We start from the raw sequence: 21391 nt of genomic DNA on the forward strand, positions 1-21391 counted from the left end.
AAAATATATATACTTATTTTTCACATTGCATGGTAAAAGAAATAGATTAAAATGTTAAATTGAATTTCAGCCATGTAAATAAATATCAGCCACGGAAGCAAACACCCAAACAAACCTTTATAAAAACCTCATAGTTTTATATATATATATATATATATATATACACTCCGAACTTTATGAGACCTGCATTTCACTATAAAATATATGTATAAAATACTCCATTTTACATCTGTACAAGTATCTATAACAAATTTTGCAAGGACACATTACAGAGGTATCTCAATCTGTGATAAAAGCTGCATTTCTAAGCTTATATCCAAAAACACTCTATGCAAATTAAATTTTTTTAGTTCTTTTTCCTTATTCAGGACTAATTTTGTTCTTACATAGTAAAACACATCTTGTGAAATCAAATACAAAAGCTGAATAAAGCCCTATTGCCGTGCTCTTGAAATTATGAGATTTTACAAAGTATATATGCCCCAAAAAAAAAAAAAAATCAACTCCTAATTTTTTAAGGAGGGTTGTTTCCACTAATTACAAGTGAATTTTCTCTGCTAATGGATACTTATGGAGTTACAACAATGCCTACAGATCTCATGTCATTCAAAAGTACCAGCCATAGAGACAATCACTAGTGAGGAGAAGAAAAAACCTACTCAGAGGGAAATGCCATGATTCAAACAGTGGCACTCCATACCTAACAAGAAAGTATATGCTGTCAACATTAAAGCAATGCATGACAACAAGGAGCAAAAATGAATGAAGATGTTTTCCTATACAAAAATTGACAACATATTTACCTCAACTTGTGAAACATGCAACCCTCCCCCAACATTGTGTTCGAGATGGCAATTTTCTCTTTTCAGGTGCACCTGATGACAATTGACTCTGGCATAGTGAACATTAAAATGATCAAAATTTTAGTGGAACAAGATTCACCTGGTAATTCAAAGAATCCACTTTCTCATCAAACCTGGATGTCATACAGTGAAGTATTTCTTCTTTTCCCTAAACAATTCAGCAGAAGGAGAAAATGTAAAATTAGTTGTAAGAAAATATCAATGCATACATCATACATCTATCGTGTACTATTAATTGAAGTAGGAATCACATTATCATATCCAAAGAGAAGATCAAAATCTTCATTGTCAACAGGAAAAGAAAAGTAAATGCTAACTAAACATGCATGCTTAATTGTTTTCTGCCCAGCCCAATGCGGAGTTATAACAAGCATAGAACTGCTTTGTACACAGAAAAGTATGTCTGAGGAGCAATGTATCAGACAGTGGTTAAGTGGTAATATAAGCAAACTTTAGGAGCTACCAACCCTTACTGCTTACAAGTTACAAAGCTTTTAAGGTCTATCTCTATTTAAGTCTATGAGCGCAAGATGATACCCAATTCACCTCTCCATAATATCAGGCAAATGGATATAAAGTCATTGTTTCAAAATTCAATTAATTATTATTCACAAGTGGCTAGTCCATCACCTTAAAAACATAAGCAAACATCATATTGTGATAGAAATAGATTAGGATAAACTGGTACAGGAGGGCAAACATAGATGGTGCTTTTGTTGTGATAGGAATAAGTCAGTGGAATAAGGGTTTTACAATTAGATTTTGTATTGGTGGAAAAAAAAAACGTTTTTATCCAAGGTAATTCAAGCTATTCTAAGCCTGTCTTGATTAATACTAATTAAAAAGTTATTCTAAGCCGCCTTGATTAATACTAATTATAAAATTTATTCTAAGTCTGACTTGATTAATGCTAATTAAAAAGATATTTATTACCATTCCACGTTACTTTCGCTTCTTTTGATGGCTATTTTGTTCCTATATTATAAAAAGAAACTTGTCCAGCAACAGGGCACAATCCTTAGCTACATAAAATCAAGTATAGATTGCTCCAAGACTTTCCAACTTCATTCTCTATCACAGGATTATAAGATATACTCCATCTATTCCATATACGACTACAAGATGAGACAAGAATTTTTCAAGCTAAAATCTAGAACGTTTTTTTTTCTAAGACATGTACAACAACCACATTTACCATATATGTTTAAATGTTTGAGTATCAGTCAAAGTCACTCATTAAACTCATCAACAACTATGCTAATATCACATAAATGAACAACTGAAAGTTAAAGGGGGCAATTACTTGTATTTGAAGCCACTGGTAAACAAGTTCCTGCCTCACATAGATTTTATTCATAATACAAGGAGAAACCAGTGAACAGATAGGCCATAAACTTATTTGTGATACCCTAGAGAGCAAAGCTCTTACAGTATGTTAGTTTATCCATTTTGTCAATTTCATTATTCAAGATTTAAACTCAATCATAGGTTCTGGCAATAATGAAGTCAAGCAACATAATAATATTGTTAAATAAATATACACCAAAAATTGCAACAGGCGCTGCTCCCATTTCAGCTTGTAACAATGATTGATGATCTTAGCAATTTATAATTGACCAAGATATATCTCTAGCCCAGATAAACGAATGGATCTTAAAAAACCAAAAAATGAAAAGCCACAAACATGAAAGACACAATAATATTACCTGCTATAGAGGCCTATTCTGTGATCAAATCAAAATTGAATGTTCAAGGTAGCAAACTGTCACTCTGGAACAGCTATCTTATTCCAAGCATTTTGTCAAGAATCAAACCCACTTTGTTGAACTCCTTTCTTAGGCAAAAGCCCTTCCTGCAAAGTGCTTTGATTGTTAAACTGACCACAACTCCATTTATGGCCACACCCCTTGCTAAAATTTCATCAAATAGACTTAACAGTTTCCTCAAATTTGCCATTGTTAATCAACCAGTAGTTTACACGGGTAACCAAATCAGGTAAGAACCCACCTTTGAGGGATGATAATACACACTTAATAGCCTCACAAAAGTATCCTGATTTACAAAGGCAATCAATCATCATACAATATGTGAACTCGTTGGGCATAATGCTCTGTCCATTCATCATACCAAACATAAGCTGAGCTTCAGCCACCATCCCCGCCATGGATAACCGATGAATCAAAGTATTAAATGCCACAATATCAGCATCAAACCCTTGACTGCAAATAATACAAATCGCTTTCTTAAATTTCCCAGCTAAACAAAGGCTGCGAATAACAATTGTAAACGTACAGGTATTCGGGTCAATTCCCTTCTTCATCATATCCGTCAACAACTTCAAAACACTGGACCAATTTCCAGTCTCACAAAGCCTATTCATTAAGGAATTATAGAAGTACACATCAACATACCATCCCAGTTCAGTATTTCTCTCCAACAAGCACTTTGCTGTCCATAGCTTTGAATCATCACGGCACAAACAATCAAAAAGAATGCTCAGGGTCACATTATCCGGAAACAAACCCCTACTCTGCATAGCCTCCAGCTGCCTAAAAGCCTCATCTACCCAGCCCCCATTTACAAAGACCATTCATATAACTATTGTAAGTGACCTCATTAGGCTTCCATCCCTTCAAATCACACTCCCCCAAGACCCTCTCAACCTCATCAAACTCTCCAATTCGACACAATCCTTCAATCAAAACACTATAAATTATGGTATCTGGAACAAACCCATTCTTCTCCATGAAAAAAATCAACCTTTTCGCTTCTCCAATCATCCCCTTCATGCAGTACGCGCGAAGAATTGAAGTGAAAGCATTGATATTAGGAGTGCATTGTCGTTCAAACATTCCATCAAGCACCTTACAGGCTTCTTGAATCCTGCCAAAGCGACAGAACCCAGCGATGAGGGTTGAGTAAGCGACGGGATCGGGGGCGACTTTGTAGCGAGACATGGATTGAAAGACTTCATTAGCGGAATCGACATCGTTAAGATAGAAAGATAGGATTTTTACCACAATAGTGAAGGAGGCGGCGTTGGGGGCGACACCTCGAGAGCACATATCATCGAACAGGCGAACGGCGTCGGAGGCCTGGTTGGAGACCGCGAGAGAGTGGATGACGGTGTTGTAGTGGAATGCGGTGGGAGACTTGAGGGAGAGAAGGAGGTGGCGGGCTTCGGAGAGGAGGCCGGCACGGCAGAAGGAGGAGAGGAGGTCGGTGATGGCGGAGGGGGAAGAGGAGAGGAGGAGGGTTACGTCATTGTTGCTGGCTCGGCGGTGACAGGAAGCGGAGATGGCGGAGAGGAAGGTAGGAAGATGGTCGGGTGAGGGAATCGGGCTAGGGTTCCGGCGAGCTAAGCGGGAAGTGAGAAGGCGGGACGGCGGCATGTGAAGCAGTGGAACGCATGAGATCAATCAAGGCTTCCTTATGATAGGATGGCTTTGAGATTCGTGCATAAAGGGTATATTTGTTAAATAAAAAATTAACTTTTAACTCTTATAATTTTTATTTTTTACATACCAACGGGTAACAAACAAACATTTGGTTTAAAGTGAACATGGGTCCTAAGCAAAATTTATATATATATATATATATTAAATAATAAATTACTTAATAAGAAATAGATTATAATCTTGATGATTAAATAAAATTAATGTAATTTAATATTATCATAAATTAATTAGACATGATAATTTCTATATTTTATAAAAAAATAATTAAGATTTTTACCAATTTAATTATGTAAATAAAATAATAATAATAATAAACTTTTTAAAAAAAATCATGAATTGTGGCCTACGCAAAATATTATGGGGTCTCATTTTGAGGATAAGTTAATTTTATGTAATTTAATATTATTATAAATAATTAAAAGAAACAAGTTTTATATTTAAAGAAAGAATAGTCGATATTTTTTAATAATATGGTTTTGTAGATAAAATAATAAAAAATAAAAAAGTTTAATTACAAATTTAATTTTTTTTTTAATAAAAAAATTGTGAGGAAAATTATGGACCCTGGGTACAAATCTTAGTCGTCTATGTCTAAACATTGTACAGGGATTTTTATTATTCAGAGATCAAAAATTGTCAAACACGGTGATGTTAAAACAGAGTCTATTCCTTTTTTATTTTTTATTCTCCAAATATTTTGATTCGAAATAAAAAAATAATCATAGATTTTTTTAATTATATATACAACAAAGAAAAACTGAAAAAGGCACTAAAATGCTGAGTGCGGGAACAAACAAAGGCATGTATACATATTTTGTGTCAGTGGCCTATTTAGTTCTTGGAGTTGGTCCAGAAGTTTTATAGAAAATAAATAAACCTATTTCCAATTTTTTCCTATATTTATATATAAAGATTTAATTTAATATTGCTTGGTTAAATAACCCAAATTTTTACCACTTGAATTAACTTTTGGTAAATTTTTATTTAAAAAATTCTAAGTTTTGTTATAAAAATTCTCTTCGAAGAATTATTATTGTAATTTGCTTTACAATAACAAGCGATTTAATTCACTGACACATAATTAATTTTTAAAAATTTATAAAGTACTATTTAATTCCATGATTTCCGCCGAAAAAATGGGAAGCAGCAAAATCATAATAATTATTTTTAACTATTTTTAATAAAATAATAAATTGTATAATAAAATACAACATATTATCATAAATTGATTAAATAAATTAAATAAGATAAATTTAGAGTTTAAAAAATAATTAAAAATTTTAAAACTATAATTATGTGGATAGGATCTAAAAAGTTTAAATATAATTTTAAAAAAAATTATGAATTATGAGGCCTTAGAAATTTGTTGGGCCCTATTACAAGTGTTATAGTTTAAAAAATACAAAATTTTTAAAATAATTATATCCATAGGATTATAGGATGATAATAAATATAAATTAAAAAAAATGTATTATGAGAGCTGAAAATTGTGGGGCCTGAGCGCATTCATATTATAATAAATTGAGTGTTATTAAAAAAATTAAAATTTTTAAGATAATTATATTGATATGATTATAGAATGATAATAAATAAAATTTTAAATTATAATTTAAAAAAATGAATTGCTTAGGAAAAGTGAGAAGGCTTATTTATAAAGCCAAATTTATTATACACTTTATGGTTTCGAGATTTGTAAAATAAAAAATGTGGGGTTTTTCAGGTTCTATGATATGTGGGCTTTAGATTTGCAAAAAGAGAAACAAAAAAATAAGGTGTTAATTTGGTTATTTTTTTATAAGATTAAAATAGTCCATTCATGTAAAAAACCGCCACGTGCGATAAAAATATGATTTTCTCAATATGATTTTATTTTATTTTTGAAATTTAAGTTTTTTTATTTAACAGAATTTAAGAAATTAATAAACTTAATATATATATATATATATATATATATATATATATATAATATAAGTTAGTTTTTAAATAAAATGATGATTTTGCCCATTTGAAGTAACACTGATTTGGTAATGGTTAAATCTGAAAAACTACACATCATAGAATCCAAAAAGAAAATTGTGTTTATTATTTTACAAATCTCTCGGAAAATACAAAGGTTATTTTTATACCTTTCCCCTACTAATAATACTAAATGAAAATATAAATATAAATTTAAAAAATATATATGAATTATGGAGCCCTAGAAAATCACGAGGTTTTTTTCATAAATATTACATTTTTTTATTACAAAAATATATAATTTTTAATTTAATTACAAAAGTAGGTAAAACGGTAGACTCTCTACCGTTTTACATGCAAATGAACAAAAACGATAAACAGCTTACCGTTTTTCTGTGCAAAAGCATAAAAAACGGTAAACTGGTTACCGTTTTCATAATATACTTGAACAGTAGAGCTTTGGTGCTCTAACTCTTGCCATTGAGTTGCAGTGAAGGGATACCTATTGCTACAACTACTATTACTACTTCTTCCTCTCCCATTCATCATCATCATCATCATCATCATATCTCTATATCAACTCACTCACTCACTCTCAAATCATATCTCTATATCAACTCACTCACTCACTCTCAAAAGAAAGTAGAGAAGAGAAGGAAGTAGTTACAGTAACTAGCAAAGGTTGTGCTGGTGTTCAAGTGGAAGTAAAGCATTGAATATGGGACTAAAGAAATGGGTTCCTTTTTTTCCAAGTGCATAGGAAAGGTCATTCAGTGAAGAGAGAGAGAGAGGGGGTAGAGAAGGGGCTGCAGAATCTTCTGTGTGTTGGTGCATGACCAAATCAAAAAAATCTTGTTTTGAGTTGTTTAAAAAGAAAACAAGGAGGAGGAAGGAGGAGGTGAAGGTGGTGATGGTTGAGTGATATCTTAAGTCTGTATAAATGTGTTATATATGTAATGTTTGTAAAAAAAAAAAAATTTCTTTTCAACTTTGACTGGTTTGACTGAGTATTATTGGTGAGTGGACCCCATTATTTTGTCTCTTTGCCCTTTAAAACCGGATCTTGTTGGAGTTAATTATGGACTTGTGTTTGTTTTGTTTAGTTTTTAAGGGGAAAGCTGGTATGCTGGTTTAGAACTCTGGTAGTGTGTGTATGTGTTCTCCTTGAGAGCTTGCCTTTAGAAACACTTCAACTCCAGAGCTTGAGGTTTCCTTGGTGGTCATAGTTGCAGTCCTGGGATCTTGCTTCCTCTTTGGCTGGAGGTTAGATCCATGCTTATGTTCCTTTCTTTAGCTTGCCACTTTGTTGTGATTTGTTTGAAGCATGACAGTAAGCATGATTTGTATTCATTACTTTAGTTTGTCTTAATTAACTTTGTATGCATACGTATAGCTTTGATCTTGTTGTTAGATCCGCAGCCATGGTATGTGTGTGTTGTTATATAATTGCATCTGGTTTTGTGAGCATAATCTAGTCATCATGCTTTTAAATTTGTCTTATGATGATTCTTTTATTTTATTTTTATATTTTGGTTTTTGTTTTCTGGAATTTCCTAGAAATATGGTTACATATATTCATGCATGTTTGTGTTTTATGTATTTTTAAACCTGTGTAATTCGGATTATTTGTGTGAGAAGTTTTCCATTTTTCCTAAACCAAATTGTTTAAATTTAAGGTTATCTTGAATGCTTTCTTAGTCTAATTAAGCCTTGTATTATCTTTGTTTCAAACCCCTTGATTTCAGAGAGGGAAATTTGAGAGTTTTTGTTAAACCGTAGATATCTTCTAGTGATTTATGTTTATACCTTTTCTTATATATATATATATATATATATAATATTGTTTAAGTTTTCTCAAGGTATCCTTTAGATCATGCATGATAATGTTATTTATATTTATGTGTTCATACAGCATGCTCTTAGTGATGTCCTGAAATTAAATTTAATTTAGTCTTTAGTTAAATGATCTAAATCCTTATTTATGTGCTTAAGTTTGACATAAATACCTTCCATGATCAAACAATTATGGATGTTCTGGAGGATAATTTTGGCTTTAATGCTTGTGTTTGTAATGTTTAGTGTTTAAGTTAAAGTTGTTAATCATTTGTGTGGGTGTTCTAAAATCAGTGTGTGATTTATACTTCTAAATATGTTCTTCTGGGTTTTAGTACAAGTTAAAACCCAGCCCTAGTTTTGTTCTGAGTGTAATTTTTTTTTTTTGGGTTAGATTTTTCGTAGCAAGCTTTAGTTCGTGGGATTTGATGAACCCGACCTTGTAGCTCGGAGCCTGGTAGGCTCTCGCACTGTGTATTCCGTATTTCTGGCAATAATTATTATTTAATTATTGCATTGTTTAATAATTTTATTTATTTATTTATTTTCGTGATATTTATGTTTATTTATTTATTTTCTTATTTGCATTATTTATTCAGTAATTCTTCTGTCTGTATTCTGTATTTTCTGCGGTTTTTAGTACATCTCCATTCCTGGCTCGCCCAGTTAGGAGGAGTAAGTTCTGCGTGTGCACATGATTTCTGTAGTAGCGCTACCCCCCGACTGCGGTCGAAGATCTGGCTTCGGCTGTTGATATTCTGTTCTGTTCTGTTCCGACTTCACAGTCGATGATCCAGCCTCGTGCTGTCGATGTCTGTTACTAGCCAGGGAGATGTAAATGTTTGTTCTGCATGTTTTTCATACTTTGGATTATTTTTGTATTCTGCGTATTTTTTGCATTATGTACGAATTATAATCTTTTATTCTGCAATATCTGATATATCTGTTGTTTCCGCGATCCTACTGGGCCCTTATGGCTTATGCACTCTGTGAATTCTGTTCTCGCAGGAGAAGATCAAGTCTAGGATCGGGGGGTGTCTGGGGGTCGTATTGTCTGCTTTTATCAATATATCTATATTACCCTCTTGTGAGTGTAAGGCTTGTATTCTGACTGTATTTGTATTTTGCGAACTGTTGGGTTGTATTTGTATTCTGTAGGGATGCTAAAGTCCGTACTTGTAGTATTTCAGTTTCCAATATCCTATTTGTGCTTTTGTGTTCTGTTCATATCTGCTTGTTAGGGTTGACTCTAACCAGGTTAAAACTGAGGCCTTGTACCCAGTGGGGCCCAGTCCCATTGGATGCGGTTGGTCTATCAGCTGGCCCAGCTGTGGGGCTGGGACGTGACAATATATATAATATCTTTGTGTGTGTGTATTATAGTAATGTATTTATTGCTCAAAGCCATTGGCATAAAGCTGGTTGTTTTAAATGGTAATGACTAGCAGAAGGTGCATCTCAAAGCAATTTGCAGAAGACTGATTGTAAGTAGCAACAGCATTGCTGCCAGACCTGCCACAAGACGTAGCTCTCTTTCTCTTTCTCTCTCTCTCTCTCTCTATATATATATATATATATTGCACTCTATCTCTGTGTGAAACAGGCTGTTGTGCCTCTGCTGCCCTGTTGTCTTCTCCAAACTTTACTACAACTCAATGGCAAGAGTTAGAGCACCAAGCTCTATTGTTTAAGTATATTATGAAAACGGTAACCAGTTTACTGTTTTCTATGCTTTTGCACAGAAAACGGTAGACTGTTTATCGTTTTTGTTCATTTGCATGTAAAACGGTACAGAATCTACCGTTTTACTTACTTTTGTAATTAAATTAAAAATTACCTATTTTCGTAATTAAAAAAAATGTAATATTTATAAAAAAAAGCCAAATCATGAGGCTCTAGGCATAGATCTTTGTTGCCTATGCCTAGGGCTGGGCCAGAAGATTTCACCCGGACACTTAAAATTAAAATCCTTTTTATTAATAGCATGTTAGCATTTTTTTTTCTCAAAATATTTATATTTCTTGCATTTTTTGTAAATTCCTTTTCTACCCTTTTTATTAATTTCTTTTTTAATTCCCTTCTTTCTATTTGGGTAGCTTTTATTGAGAATCTCTGCACACTCTCATATCATCAAGCTTTGCACTTTCTCCGAGAACCCTATCGCTTCTCACGAGCCCTTCTCCTCTCCTCGCCGCCGGGAACCTAAACGGCACCGCCTCCCTCTCTACACCGCAAGTGCAGGATAATCGCCCGGAGGGTATTGGCTTTGTTGCATTCCATTTGAGGGTGTTGTTTAGCTAAATTTTTTATGCTTGTGATTTATAAGAATTATTTGATGTTTTTGTTACTTTAAGGAGATTAGTTGATTTTACTTAACGTAATGTCCTTAACCTGAAGATTTCTTGGTGTTTTTTAATGTATAATTTACGTTTTATACGATTTAGAGGCCATTTCTCGGGATTTTCATTGCAAAACTGTTGTTTTTTTTTAATCTGCGTTCTATTCTTTGATGTAATGCTTCTTTTTTTATCTTTATATTTTGCCTTACTTCATATTATTGATTTTAACCTCAGTCTTGATGCTATTATAATGGAAATGTTTTGCATTTGTTGATATCTTGTCTTCAAACCATGGAATCTACCTAATTAGTTTCTCATTGATGGCAAGGCGTCATTTTTATTGATCTTGTTTTATTTGAACCATTAAATTGACTTCGATTCTCCTGTGCTTTATGTGGTGGCTCAGAATTGTAAATGGCTTAATGTGAGGAAGCTATTTGGTATAAGTTTTGTTTTAAAATGTAAAATTGTCAATAAAAAAGATTGTATTGGCTATCGAAACTATCGTTCTTTTTTTATTTGTTTGTTTGTCTTTTTATACTTATATATAATTTCTTTTAATTTTTACTGGATCCAGACCCTAATTGAAAAGGATGTTTATTATTGTTGTCATCTAGGTAAAATTAAAAAAGTCTCAATTTTATGTGCTTTTCATTTTGTTCTATTTGCTAAAGCTTTGATAATCACTTTCAAAAGGGCGGGAAATATTAATTACATGTTTCTGTTCATTTCCTTGTCTGTATCAATGGGACAAAAACAAGTTCATACCATAAATAGGAGAACTAACTAGTTATTTCAGTACAGGGTGGAGATTGAAGTCCTCATTCTGCAAGGAAACTTGAACCTTTTGTGTACTGAACTTAAAGGTTTGCCTAATATTTATTGTGCCTCATGTCAAACATAGCATGTAATTTGAAAAAAATTAGGATTCAGGAGAAAACAGTTATTAAGCACCTCAACTTAGCTGCTTTCATTAAGTGATTTTCAATATGTATATATATATATAGCAGTAACCTTTTATGTGAATTCTTTTCCCTTGTGGAACTGAACTTTTCAGAATCTAGTTCTTTCCAAATAGTTTTCAGTGTTACCTACAATATCCAGAAAGGTTTGTATCTTTTTTATTTGTGTACAACATTTGCTCAGGAAAGTTTCTGGTTGACAAAACAAAATGTATAGTAGCAAGTTTTCCTTTTGTTTGTTTCTATTTTGATATCTAATCGTTGCTTGCTTTATGTGATATACCAACGAATACTTTTGTTTAGATTCTTTATTTTGGTTGTATTTCTAATTTGACATCATGTAATCACAACTGTTGAACTATGTTCAGGGCATCCTGGAAGCTAGTTTAGAGGGCCATGCTTCTGCTTTACATTGAATTGTCTGTTGCATTACAATGACGTTATTCTCTTTTTCAACATCTACCATTAACACTGGCAAGCTTGTCTTCAAATCACCAACGTATTTTTCAACCAAAGATGGTGACAGATGCTGCCAAGGTTTCCTTTGTGCTTCTGCAGGCAGTCTCAAAATCAGCCATTCTCCTTCAACTCGTGCTCCCTCTCTGCTGATTTACAGTAACAAGTTGTTCTGCCCTGCCAAACCATTATATTTGAATAATTCAAGGAAAGGAAGCAGTTGTTATTCACTGGATGTCCAAAGGCTCTTCAGCTATTCCCATGGATCAAAAGTTTCAACTTGATGATGTAATTGAATCTCAACAGTTTGATAGGGGACATTCTTAATGATATATTTGAAGTGGCTCGAGAAATGGAAAATATTGAAAAAAATTCACCTGGAAGTAAGATACTACGGGGCTATCTCATGGCTACTCTATTTTATGAGCCTTCAACACGAACAAGACTTTCTTTTGAGTCTGCAATGAAACGGTTAGGTGGAGAAGTTTTGACAACAGAAAATGCGCGAGAATTCTCTTCAGCAGCAAAAGGAGAAACCCTTGAAGGTTAAACTTATATTCAATTTAATTCAACAAATAGTATTGTATGTAATTGATCAAATTTGAATTACAGATACCATAAGGACTGTGGAGGGATACTCTGATATTATTGTGATGAGACATTTTGAAAGTGGAGCAGCCAGAAGAGCAGCTTCTACAGCTAGCATTCCAGTTATTAATGCTGGGGATGGTCCAGGGCAACATCCTACTCAGGTAAACGGACTTTGGCCTAATTCGCTCGCTCTATTTAATCTAATTTATCAATAAAGTTTGTTTCTTGTGCTACTAGACATGAATGTGATTTCTGTTATCAAGTTTAATGTATCTAAGATTTTTTATTTCTATTCTTGCTTTCACTCAGGCTCTTTTGGATGTCTACACAATTGCTAGAGAAATAGGAAGATTGGATGGTATCAAACTTGCACTTGTTGGAGATCTTGCTAACGGGAGGACTGTCCGATCGTTAGCCTATCTAATTGCAATGTATAAGGATGTGAAGATCTATTTTGTCTCTCCAGATGTTGTAAAGATGAAGGTTTAAATTCTTCCCACGCACTTCCAAGATTTTTTTTTTTTTTAAATTTTATCGAGCATATTTTGTGCTCAATTAATAGTGTTTGACGCCCTATTATTCACTGCGAATTTTCAGGATGACATTAAAGACCACTTGACATCCATGGGAGTTGAATGGGAAGAAAGCACTGATCTATTGGAGGTAGCTTCCAAATGTGACGTGGTTTATCAGACCCGAATACAACGAGAAAGATTTGGCGAAAGAATTGATTTATACGAAGCAGCTCGTGGGAAAATACATTGTCGATCAGAAGGTGTTAGATGTATTGCTCAAAACATGCTGTCATCATGCATCCTCTCCCAAGGCTTGATGAGGTAAGTTAATAATTGTGTTCAACTTGTTAATTTGTTGTTGATTGAATATTGACCATTATACAAATTAGGGTTTCCTTTTTGTGTACATTTCCTGCAGATAACTACTGATGTCGATGCAGACCCTAGAGCGGCATATTTTAGGCAAGCCAAGAATGGCCTCTATATTCGTATGGCGTTGTTGAAACTACTGCTGCTCGGCTGGTGATGGTAACAGTCACTAGTGTTTGAGAATTTTGATAATTTCCAGTTATTACTTCCTGATCTTTTGTTATTGTTTCAGAGGAATGTTTCTTCTTTCCAAGTTCAGGAAATGCATTGCCATGAAATTGTGAACCGTGAACTGGTGATCATTAATCTGAGTTTTATTTGAAATGATCATTAATCTGAGTTTTATTTGAAATGTAATCGAAACATGTTGATCAGGTTGTTCAGTTCAATTCCAAGTCCTGGAAGATGATGAACAATGTAATATCTCCTTGCGTAAAATTTGAAGATATACTTTGCTGGATGCAAAATACAAATAAAAATCAAAACATCAACTTATCCTCAATGACTTATGAGGACAAGTGACTTATTTTTCTGCTTAATTGCCCTGCATTGATAGATTGCTGGTTCTTCCAATTATATTTGAAGATACGCTTTCATGCAATGCTCGTCGGGTTCATTGAGTGAGTGACCTATATCTATCTCTGCTCCTTTAATGCTGATTTAATCGTTTCGACAATAATAGCTCCGTCACTGTCTGCATTGGGCATGCTAAAATGATAGGATCCTTGTTTGGTAGGAACCTTGTAATGATGTATTTGTGATTGCTGCTGCTTAACATAGCTGTAGAGTTGCTGATGGAAGGGATGGTCCAAGGAAAAACAATCACTAACTCGGGATGAATTGTGGGAAGATCTGGAGTTCTCTCTTCGACAAAAATGGGGAAGCGACGCTTGATCCATTATCTGTGAAGGATCAACCAGCAAGATGTAAATTTTTACAGAAAAAAGACACGAGCGATAAACCGTGTTTATTCAGTCGAATTAGATTTTTCACTACCTTCAATAACTCATCTCCGCCAGAACCTTGCAGTACTTGCACCTTTTTTCGGGTTCTTTCATGCAAAAGTGGCTTTACGGCCTGTAAATGAAAGTTGCATACATTCTTAGTAATAATATGACCCAATGACTGATTTGAAGAAATCACTTCAAAGCCATTGTTTTTACCTTCCAACAGGCTGAGAACACATAAGGAGCATTAACTATGTAATATGTTACCGTCTTCTCTGGATAATTTAGATCATCGACAGTGGATATAATAGTCAATAACTGCAAAACATAAACTTCTTCAGTATCTAAGTAAAAATCTGACAAAAGAATAAGGTGCAATTTCAAGTAAGTAGTTTTAAGTTAATCGGTGAACCTTTAACTGGCTAAGCGCGCAGAGCTTGAGGCCAGTCATGTCCAAAATCTTGTAGCAGTTACTGATATGCCGACCGTGCTTTTTGGATGCAGCAGGCTGCAGGTAAACACTTGATATATTTAATGATGAAATGGCAAAATTCTCAAGGATGAAAGCCATCCTGAAAAATACTTACAAGGATTACACGGTCACGGTATTCATTGATTTGAATATGTGACTGCAGATAAAAGTTTACCTGCAACAAAGCAGTTTGTATTAAAAATACGTCGTAACATTGGATACAAAGTTACAAACAATAGTTACAGTATTGTTTCATTTGTTTGTATGCTGATGATTTTTTCTCATTTATTTCCAAACTGTGGATATGGTGCTCTTTTTTGTCAAAAGAAAATCCTGATTTTACTTACAGATGCTTTGTCAAATGTGCTCATTCCAACACCAATTGCAAAGACAGGAAGGCCCTGTAAAAAAGCAAATTCAAGTTTTTAATGTGTTTTTACAAGGCAAGATGAAGCAAATCATTGAATTTGACAAGAAAAATTTCAGGCAGGAAAACAAAGAAAGTAACTTACCTCCTTTGTGTATCCAGAAAGTCCAACCAGTTGCGAATCGCGCACAGCTCTGTATAGATCAACTGGAATGATAGGTTTCTGAAACCAAAAACAAGACAGACAAACAAAAATTCAAGAACAAACAAATGATGAGTTTCTTATTTTCTCTGCTTCTGAAGAAACTTGGTTAATTTCAGAGAAGAAATGAAGAACTCACAGACAAAACGCTATCGATATCATTATTTATTCTCCAATTAAGACAATCCAGTAGCTGAAACAACCCGATGATGCGAAGGTTAAGAAGACAGAATTCAAGCATCCAATGAAATGGAATTAAAACTCAAAGATTGGTCAAGAATGAGCAGACAAACCATTTTGTGAGTTTTAGGGACATTCCATTCTCTTGCCTTGAGAAACCGCGACACAGTTTCACTTGGATGTCCTTGATGCATATTCTGCACATGAAGAAAATGAGGAATTTATTTTTCATTCAGATGACACTCAGTATTTCTAATAGTAAAAAAAGATGCAATTTGACAGTTAAACATGAATGACAACAAAGACAAAACAAAAGCAGCTTTGAATTGTTGTCCTGTTGTCATGTTTGCAGAAGAAGTGACATAAAAGACAATAAGAATCAAAATCAACCGCAGATATATAAGAAACCCAAGCAAGATGCCCACATGCATGATTAAAGGATGGTAGATCATTGTGGAACTTAAGCAAGATGCCCACTTTTATGAGAATGAATTGAAAGAGAAGCTACACAGGTAAGTAAAGACAGCTCTAACTGGCAGAGATTATGCATAACAGATCGAAATTATGAGATTGTTTAGCTTTTGTCGTGAGAAATTGCAGCTCAAAAGGTAGTATTCTTGAGAAAACATACTTTTTTATGATCAAATCAAATTTTATTTTCAAAACAAACAAAAAAATTATAGGAAAGTTTTGAATTTTATGTTAGAAAAATCAATTGCCACATTGACCATTTTTAGGATGAAAATCCCCAATCTCACTGAAACATGGATCCCAACACGCATAAACAAAACACAGACCTAAACCTAAAACAACAACAACAAAAAAAATATTAAGCAAATCAAGTTCAAAAACAACAGATATTCAAAGAAAAAGAACAAATTCCACCAGCTTTGAGAGTTTATCGAAACTTGTCAAGAGGAAAACCAAATGGAAACCAGAACGGTGCAGATCCAAACCTTGAAGGTGGCCTTGAGATGGTCATCCACTGCAAAATCAAGAATCAGAGAACTCTCAGAAAACTTCAAACAAACTATAAACTCTCAAATCAAATACAAGTAAAACAAACAAAGTTCAGACCTTGCTCCATCAGAGCAATGAGCTGCTTGATGGCTTCCTGCTGCGATGCCATGCTCATCCTCCACAGTATCGATCCAAAACTGATTCAAAATTCAATTTTGAAAGCACACTGAAGACCTTTCTCCCTCCGTAGACTTCTTCAGAACCAAAGAGAAGAGAAAGAGAAGAGAAAGAGAGAGCGTTGAAGTGTCTGCCATTGCCCATTGGAGGAAGATATGGGAGGGAAAAGTTGGAAAAAAAAAAAATTATTAAAAAAGAACTTTTTTTAATGTGATTTTATAGATATGTCCCTTGAAAATCTTATAATTACATATAAAAGCCTGTGGAAAGACATAAAAGTAAAGAAAATATTACATTTAGATCCTGACAAATTATGTAATTAGAAAAGTTAGAATTATCCCGTCCCATTGAATGGATAATTTGAATTAGATGCAATTCTATAATCAACGGTCTTCTTTGTTCATTGTGTCATGTTTGTCAAATCCTAATGTGAATGTATGATATAAATTTTATGTTAGAATTGATTGATAGTTAACAGAGATAATGACTTCTTGGAAGCCACCTTTAGACATTTATAAACTGAATTGAGAGTTTGAATGACATTGGTCATGATCAAATTGGCTTCTATTAAATTTTAAGAGTAATCGTTATTTATTTACGTGAGTTAAAATAGCTTTAAAATAACTGAGTCGAGAAAAAATTGTTTAAAATGATTAATGATTCTAATTGTCTAAGTAATGAAAGAATATAAACAATTAAAAGTAACTATTAGCTAACTGATCTAACAAAGATGAATTAAAAAATGATTAATTAGCTAATAGCTCCAATGATCAAGAAATGAACCAATATGAACATGTAAAGAATAAATATGAGCTAGTGGATATAATAAAAATAAATTAAAAGACTATAGCCAACTAATGGCTACAATTGATCAGGTAACGCTAAAGAATAATTATAACTTAGTGGATTTAAAAAGGATGGATTAGATGGAGCAATATGAACACATAAATATTTTTAAAATTTAAAATTGTAAAAAATATACGTTTAAAATATTTTTAAAATAAATTATATTAAATAGTTCAACTAGTTAAATAGCTAGGGTGTATATGCCTTCTTAATTTTTTTTTAGCCTATATCCGTGGAAACTTGTGATTCTTAATTACATTTTTTTTTTTTGCTGAATTGTTTGAATTTTATAATTTAATAATTAATTAAAATATGTAAAATGTGTTTCATATATTCTAGGTTTGCATTTCTAGATATTTAGCAATATTAGGTTATATATTTAGCTTTTTTTAATTTTATTTTATTTTGTTTTGTTTTACATTTAAGTGCAAACATTTATAAGATAGATTTATATTTTGAAAATAGATTTTCATGTAGAAGGCAATAACAATGTAAAAAAATAAAAATTTAAAATTTAAAATAAAAAAGTGTTGATGATTATAAATGTATTAAAAAATTTTCAGTTTTAGAAGGGCAGAGCCATAATTAAGAACTTTAGGGGGTCTATAAGAAAAAAGTACGTTAATAAAAAATAGCACACGTGCATGAGGCGTTTTTGTCTTGGGCGATCAGCTGCAATTTTAAATGCTGTGCAAAGGAGTGTATTATGTGGGCCCTATCATGGTTTTTAACAAATGAGACACGTGGCAAGTAATGAATGGGATTACAGGACTGTTATGTTCCATGACTAACCACCTGATCGGGTTCTTTTTCTTGGATGCTGTTAAAGTGGGTTAGATAAATCCAGAAAGTGACCTAAAAAATGTTAACTTAAGTGGCAAAATTTGTTTTTCATTTACATTTAACACCTTAAATATGTTCAAAAATTCCAAAACGAAATCTCTTTCACTGCCAATAATTATTTTCTTTGGGTTTTTATAAATAGTAGGATTTTTTTTTTTAGCCTACTTGAAAACTAGATTTAACATGGATGGATATTGATGTTCAAACATCTGCATAACACTTAATAATATATAAAACACTGATAACTGATAGAAGTGGTAGACACATGCATATTATAAATTTTTTTTTTTTAAAAAAAAAGAAGATTGTTGAATATAAATGAGGAACTTTTGTTTTTTTTGATGAATTGTGAACTAGTGATATTTTCCTGAGCATGCACAAATGTGAAGTTATTACTTCAACATATCTGTGTCTTAAGTTTCAACCTCTTTCAATTTAAAAACAGACAAATACATGTTATAAATATTAAAAAAAATAAGGAAAAAAACAGGTTGTTCAACATGAATGAGGAACTTTTGTTTTTAACTGAATTGTGAACATACGATGTTTCAGAGGTATGCACAAGTGTGAAGCTACTATTTCAACACACGTGTCATAAATTCCAACCTTATTTTTCTATAAAAACACAAGTGCAAGTAATTCAATATCAATAAACTAAAAAATGGTTGGCATGAGGAAATATTATTTTTGAATAATAACTTCTATTTATTTATTTATGTAAAAAAAATGTTTAAATGTCTATAAAGAGAAAAAAAAAAAACTGTAACCACAAAAAATATTTTAGTTAATTTATATAAAATTAAAACAATATCATGATAAACAAATATAGAAAAAGAAGAAAAAGAATGGATGGTGAATACAATAAACCAAGAATACTTTTTGGTGTTAAGTGAACAAATGTATAAAAATTGATGTATATAAATAAATATTTAAATAAAATAAAAATATATACTAATTTAGAAGCAAATATATGGCATTCACAAGGAATGGGTGGAATAGGATACCTAGTATAAAAAATGGTGACTAAATTGGAAGTGTATAGACCATCCTTTTCTTAATTTGCTTTGTCTTTGTGGACATGAGAAAAAGCTTTGTACAAACTCTTTTTTTCTCACACATGGCCTCTCTGCTCAAAGGACTTCTCTTTGACATTAAAATTACTTATATACCCTTATTAATTTTTTAATTATGATTGTGTTTTTAAAGGACAGGTGACATCGACTTTTCTGATTTTTAATTAATTTATTTAAAAAAATATGATGCGAAGCTTACTTTCGGTCACCTAATTAAAGTCTAAGTTAATAGGTTTTGAATCAGAGAGTGAAATATAGAAACAAGGATATTTAACACAGTCCATATTTTTTATTATTTTTCAGCATCAATTATGAGTTTTTCTTGTTTTTAATAATATGCATCCCCCATAGGTAAGAAATATTTTTAAATATGATATATATATATATATATTATCAAATAAAATATTTCACATATTTGTTGATACTAATAATCCAAAGTTTTGAAAATGGTTAATAGTAACATTATGATGAAACATGACACTTTTTTTTTTTGGGTTAAAAATCAAATAAATACAAAACCATCCAAACAAAGTGAGTTAAGTCCTATTTAAGTAAATTGTGACTTAATTATGCACACAACCATAATTCTAAAGGGTACATAGGATAGTAAGAATGATTTCAAAAATTAAATAAATAATGAATCACGTAATAAATTGAAAAGTAATTCACTGTCTATTGATCTATTAACACTGAATTATTTATGTTGTTTGTGTCTTATCGAAGAAAAAGATTGAAATTTCAACTTATATAGAATAAGAGCATATGTGTATTGTGAAATTAACTTTCGATATATTTATGCGCATTCATGATACGTGATTAATCTGTATTTTCGTAATTAAAAAAAATAAATATAAACATTATATACATATAAAAGCCTTGCCTTTTTATGATGATTTAATAAATAAATTTATTTACAAATTTAATTAGTAAAAGGTCAATCAATATATATTCTCTCCTTTTTATCCTCTCCTTTGATGGTGAACATTCTTCAACGAAAACTTCAGGCAGGTTGACGTGTAATCAAGGTTACACTTTCAAAAAGGAAGGACAATATCTAGTGGCAACCAAAAAATACAAAAGAAAAATATTTGATTCATTTTCATTGTTTTTGAATTTCATTAGTTTTTTTATTTTAAAAAGTTAGTGGATGTTGGAATATCATTCTCCATAATGCCATGACTAACTAACACATCTTCTTTTATAATAAGAGCACAAAGCTCTATTTGTTCTAACGCTTAAACTGAAAGGTTTGTTAAGTGAATGATGTTCTCATTCTTTTTAAAGTTTGTTGTTGTTTTTCTTTCTTTTAAGTGTATAGAATTTTAGTTTATTACCAAATGTTTGAGCTTAATTGTCCAATCAAATAATTAATTACATTTAGAGTTTATTATTTGGTTAAAAAGAATATGGAATTTATTCTTCGGTGGTGCAAGTGCAAGTGCAAGTCAGCGTGTGAGTGATATCCAACCCAAAGCAAACTCTAAAAATTACTAGGAATTAAATCAAATCAAAATTAATCACTGAAATAATGGATACAGTTATATATATATATATAAATGATAATTTAATATTCAAAGTATTTTTTTTATTTTATATATTTATTGTTTATCAAACATCACAAAGTATGGATATAGATTCTTTGTTGAAGAGACACAAAATGGACACATGGTTTGACAATGGAGAGAGTGAATACTTAAAACTCAAGATGAATTGGAATTCATATAATTATCATTCTCATTCTTACAACGATGGAGAATACGCTATTTGATCGTGAAAAATTATATTAATTTTCATTATCTTATAAATCATAAATTAAAAATATATATGTGTATATATAGAGTACCGGTAATCTAAGAATGTCTTTAAATTTAAAATCTAGGGACGTCCCATAGTACGGCTTTGATCATCAAAAACACGTTCTACAGTGTTGTATAATATTATAAATAGAAAAATATTTACAATATTTATATAAATAAATAACT

At 32.0% G+C, this 21391-nt stretch overlaps 3 protein-coding genes and 1 long non-coding RNA gene across 4 annotated transcripts; 2 read left to right on the forward strand and 2 right to left on the reverse strand.

Moving 5' to 3' along the window:
* Positions 1 to 330: 330 nt before the first annotated feature.
* Positions 331 to 4255, reverse strand: LOC120260287 (pentatricopeptide repeat-containing protein At1g05670, mitochondrial-like). Its single transcript, XM_039267724.1, is given in 5 exon segments — positions 331 to 891; positions 977 to 1011; positions 2570 to 2715; positions 2871 to 3435; positions 3437 to 4255. Coding segments are annotated over 3 exon segments (1401 nt in total). The 3' UTR covers positions 331 to 891; positions 977 to 1011; positions 2570 to 2698.
* Positions 4256 to 7383: 3128 nt separating this feature from the next.
* Positions 7384 to 9071, forward strand: LOC120260798. The gene is made up of 3 exons (XR_005536495.1): positions 7384 to 7540; positions 8505 to 8567; positions 8751 to 9071. It is a non-coding gene; the product is annotated as an uncharacterized LOC120260798 (long non-coding RNA).
* Positions 9072 to 10209: 1138 nt separating this feature from the next.
* Positions 10210 to 13844, forward strand: LOC120261273 (aspartate carbamoyltransferase 3, chloroplastic). The gene is given in 10 exon segments (XM_039269093.1): positions 10210 to 10367; positions 11780 to 12182; positions 12184 to 12412; positions 12480 to 12619; positions 12768 to 12941; positions 13056 to 13208; positions 13210 to 13248; positions 13250 to 13294; positions 13392 to 13495; positions 13575 to 13844. Coding segments are annotated over 9 exon segments (966 nt in total). The 5' UTR covers positions 10210 to 10367; positions 11780 to 12101; the 3' UTR covers positions 13576 to 13844.
* LOC120261274 (phosphatidylinositol/phosphatidylcholine transfer protein SFH11-like) lies at positions 13566 to 16775 on the reverse strand. Its single transcript, XM_039269095.1, has 11 exons — positions 16588 to 16775; positions 16467 to 16495; positions 15624 to 15707; positions 15470 to 15523; positions 15274 to 15351; positions 15109 to 15162; positions 14877 to 14936; positions 14702 to 14797; positions 14506 to 14607; positions 14339 to 14419; positions 13566 to 14244 (listed from the first exon to the last, which is right to left on the reverse strand). The coding sequence occupies exons 1-11, from the start codon at positions 16643 to 16645 to the stop codon at positions 13978 to 13980; spliced, it is 963 nt and encodes a 320-aa protein (XP_039125029.1). The 5' UTR covers positions 16646 to 16775; the 3' UTR covers positions 13566 to 13977.
* Positions 16776 to 21391: the final 4616 nt, after the last annotated feature.

The sequence above is a fragment of the Dioscorea cayenensis genome, chromosome 5 (assembly GCF_009730915.1).
Source record: "Dioscorea cayenensis subsp. rotundata cultivar TDr96_F1 chromosome 5, TDr96_F1_v2_PseudoChromosome.rev07_lg8_w22 25.fasta, whole genome shotgun sequence".
Classification (NCBI taxonomy): domain Eukaryota; kingdom Viridiplantae; phylum Streptophyta; class Magnoliopsida; order Dioscoreales; family Dioscoreaceae; genus Dioscorea; species Dioscorea cayenensis.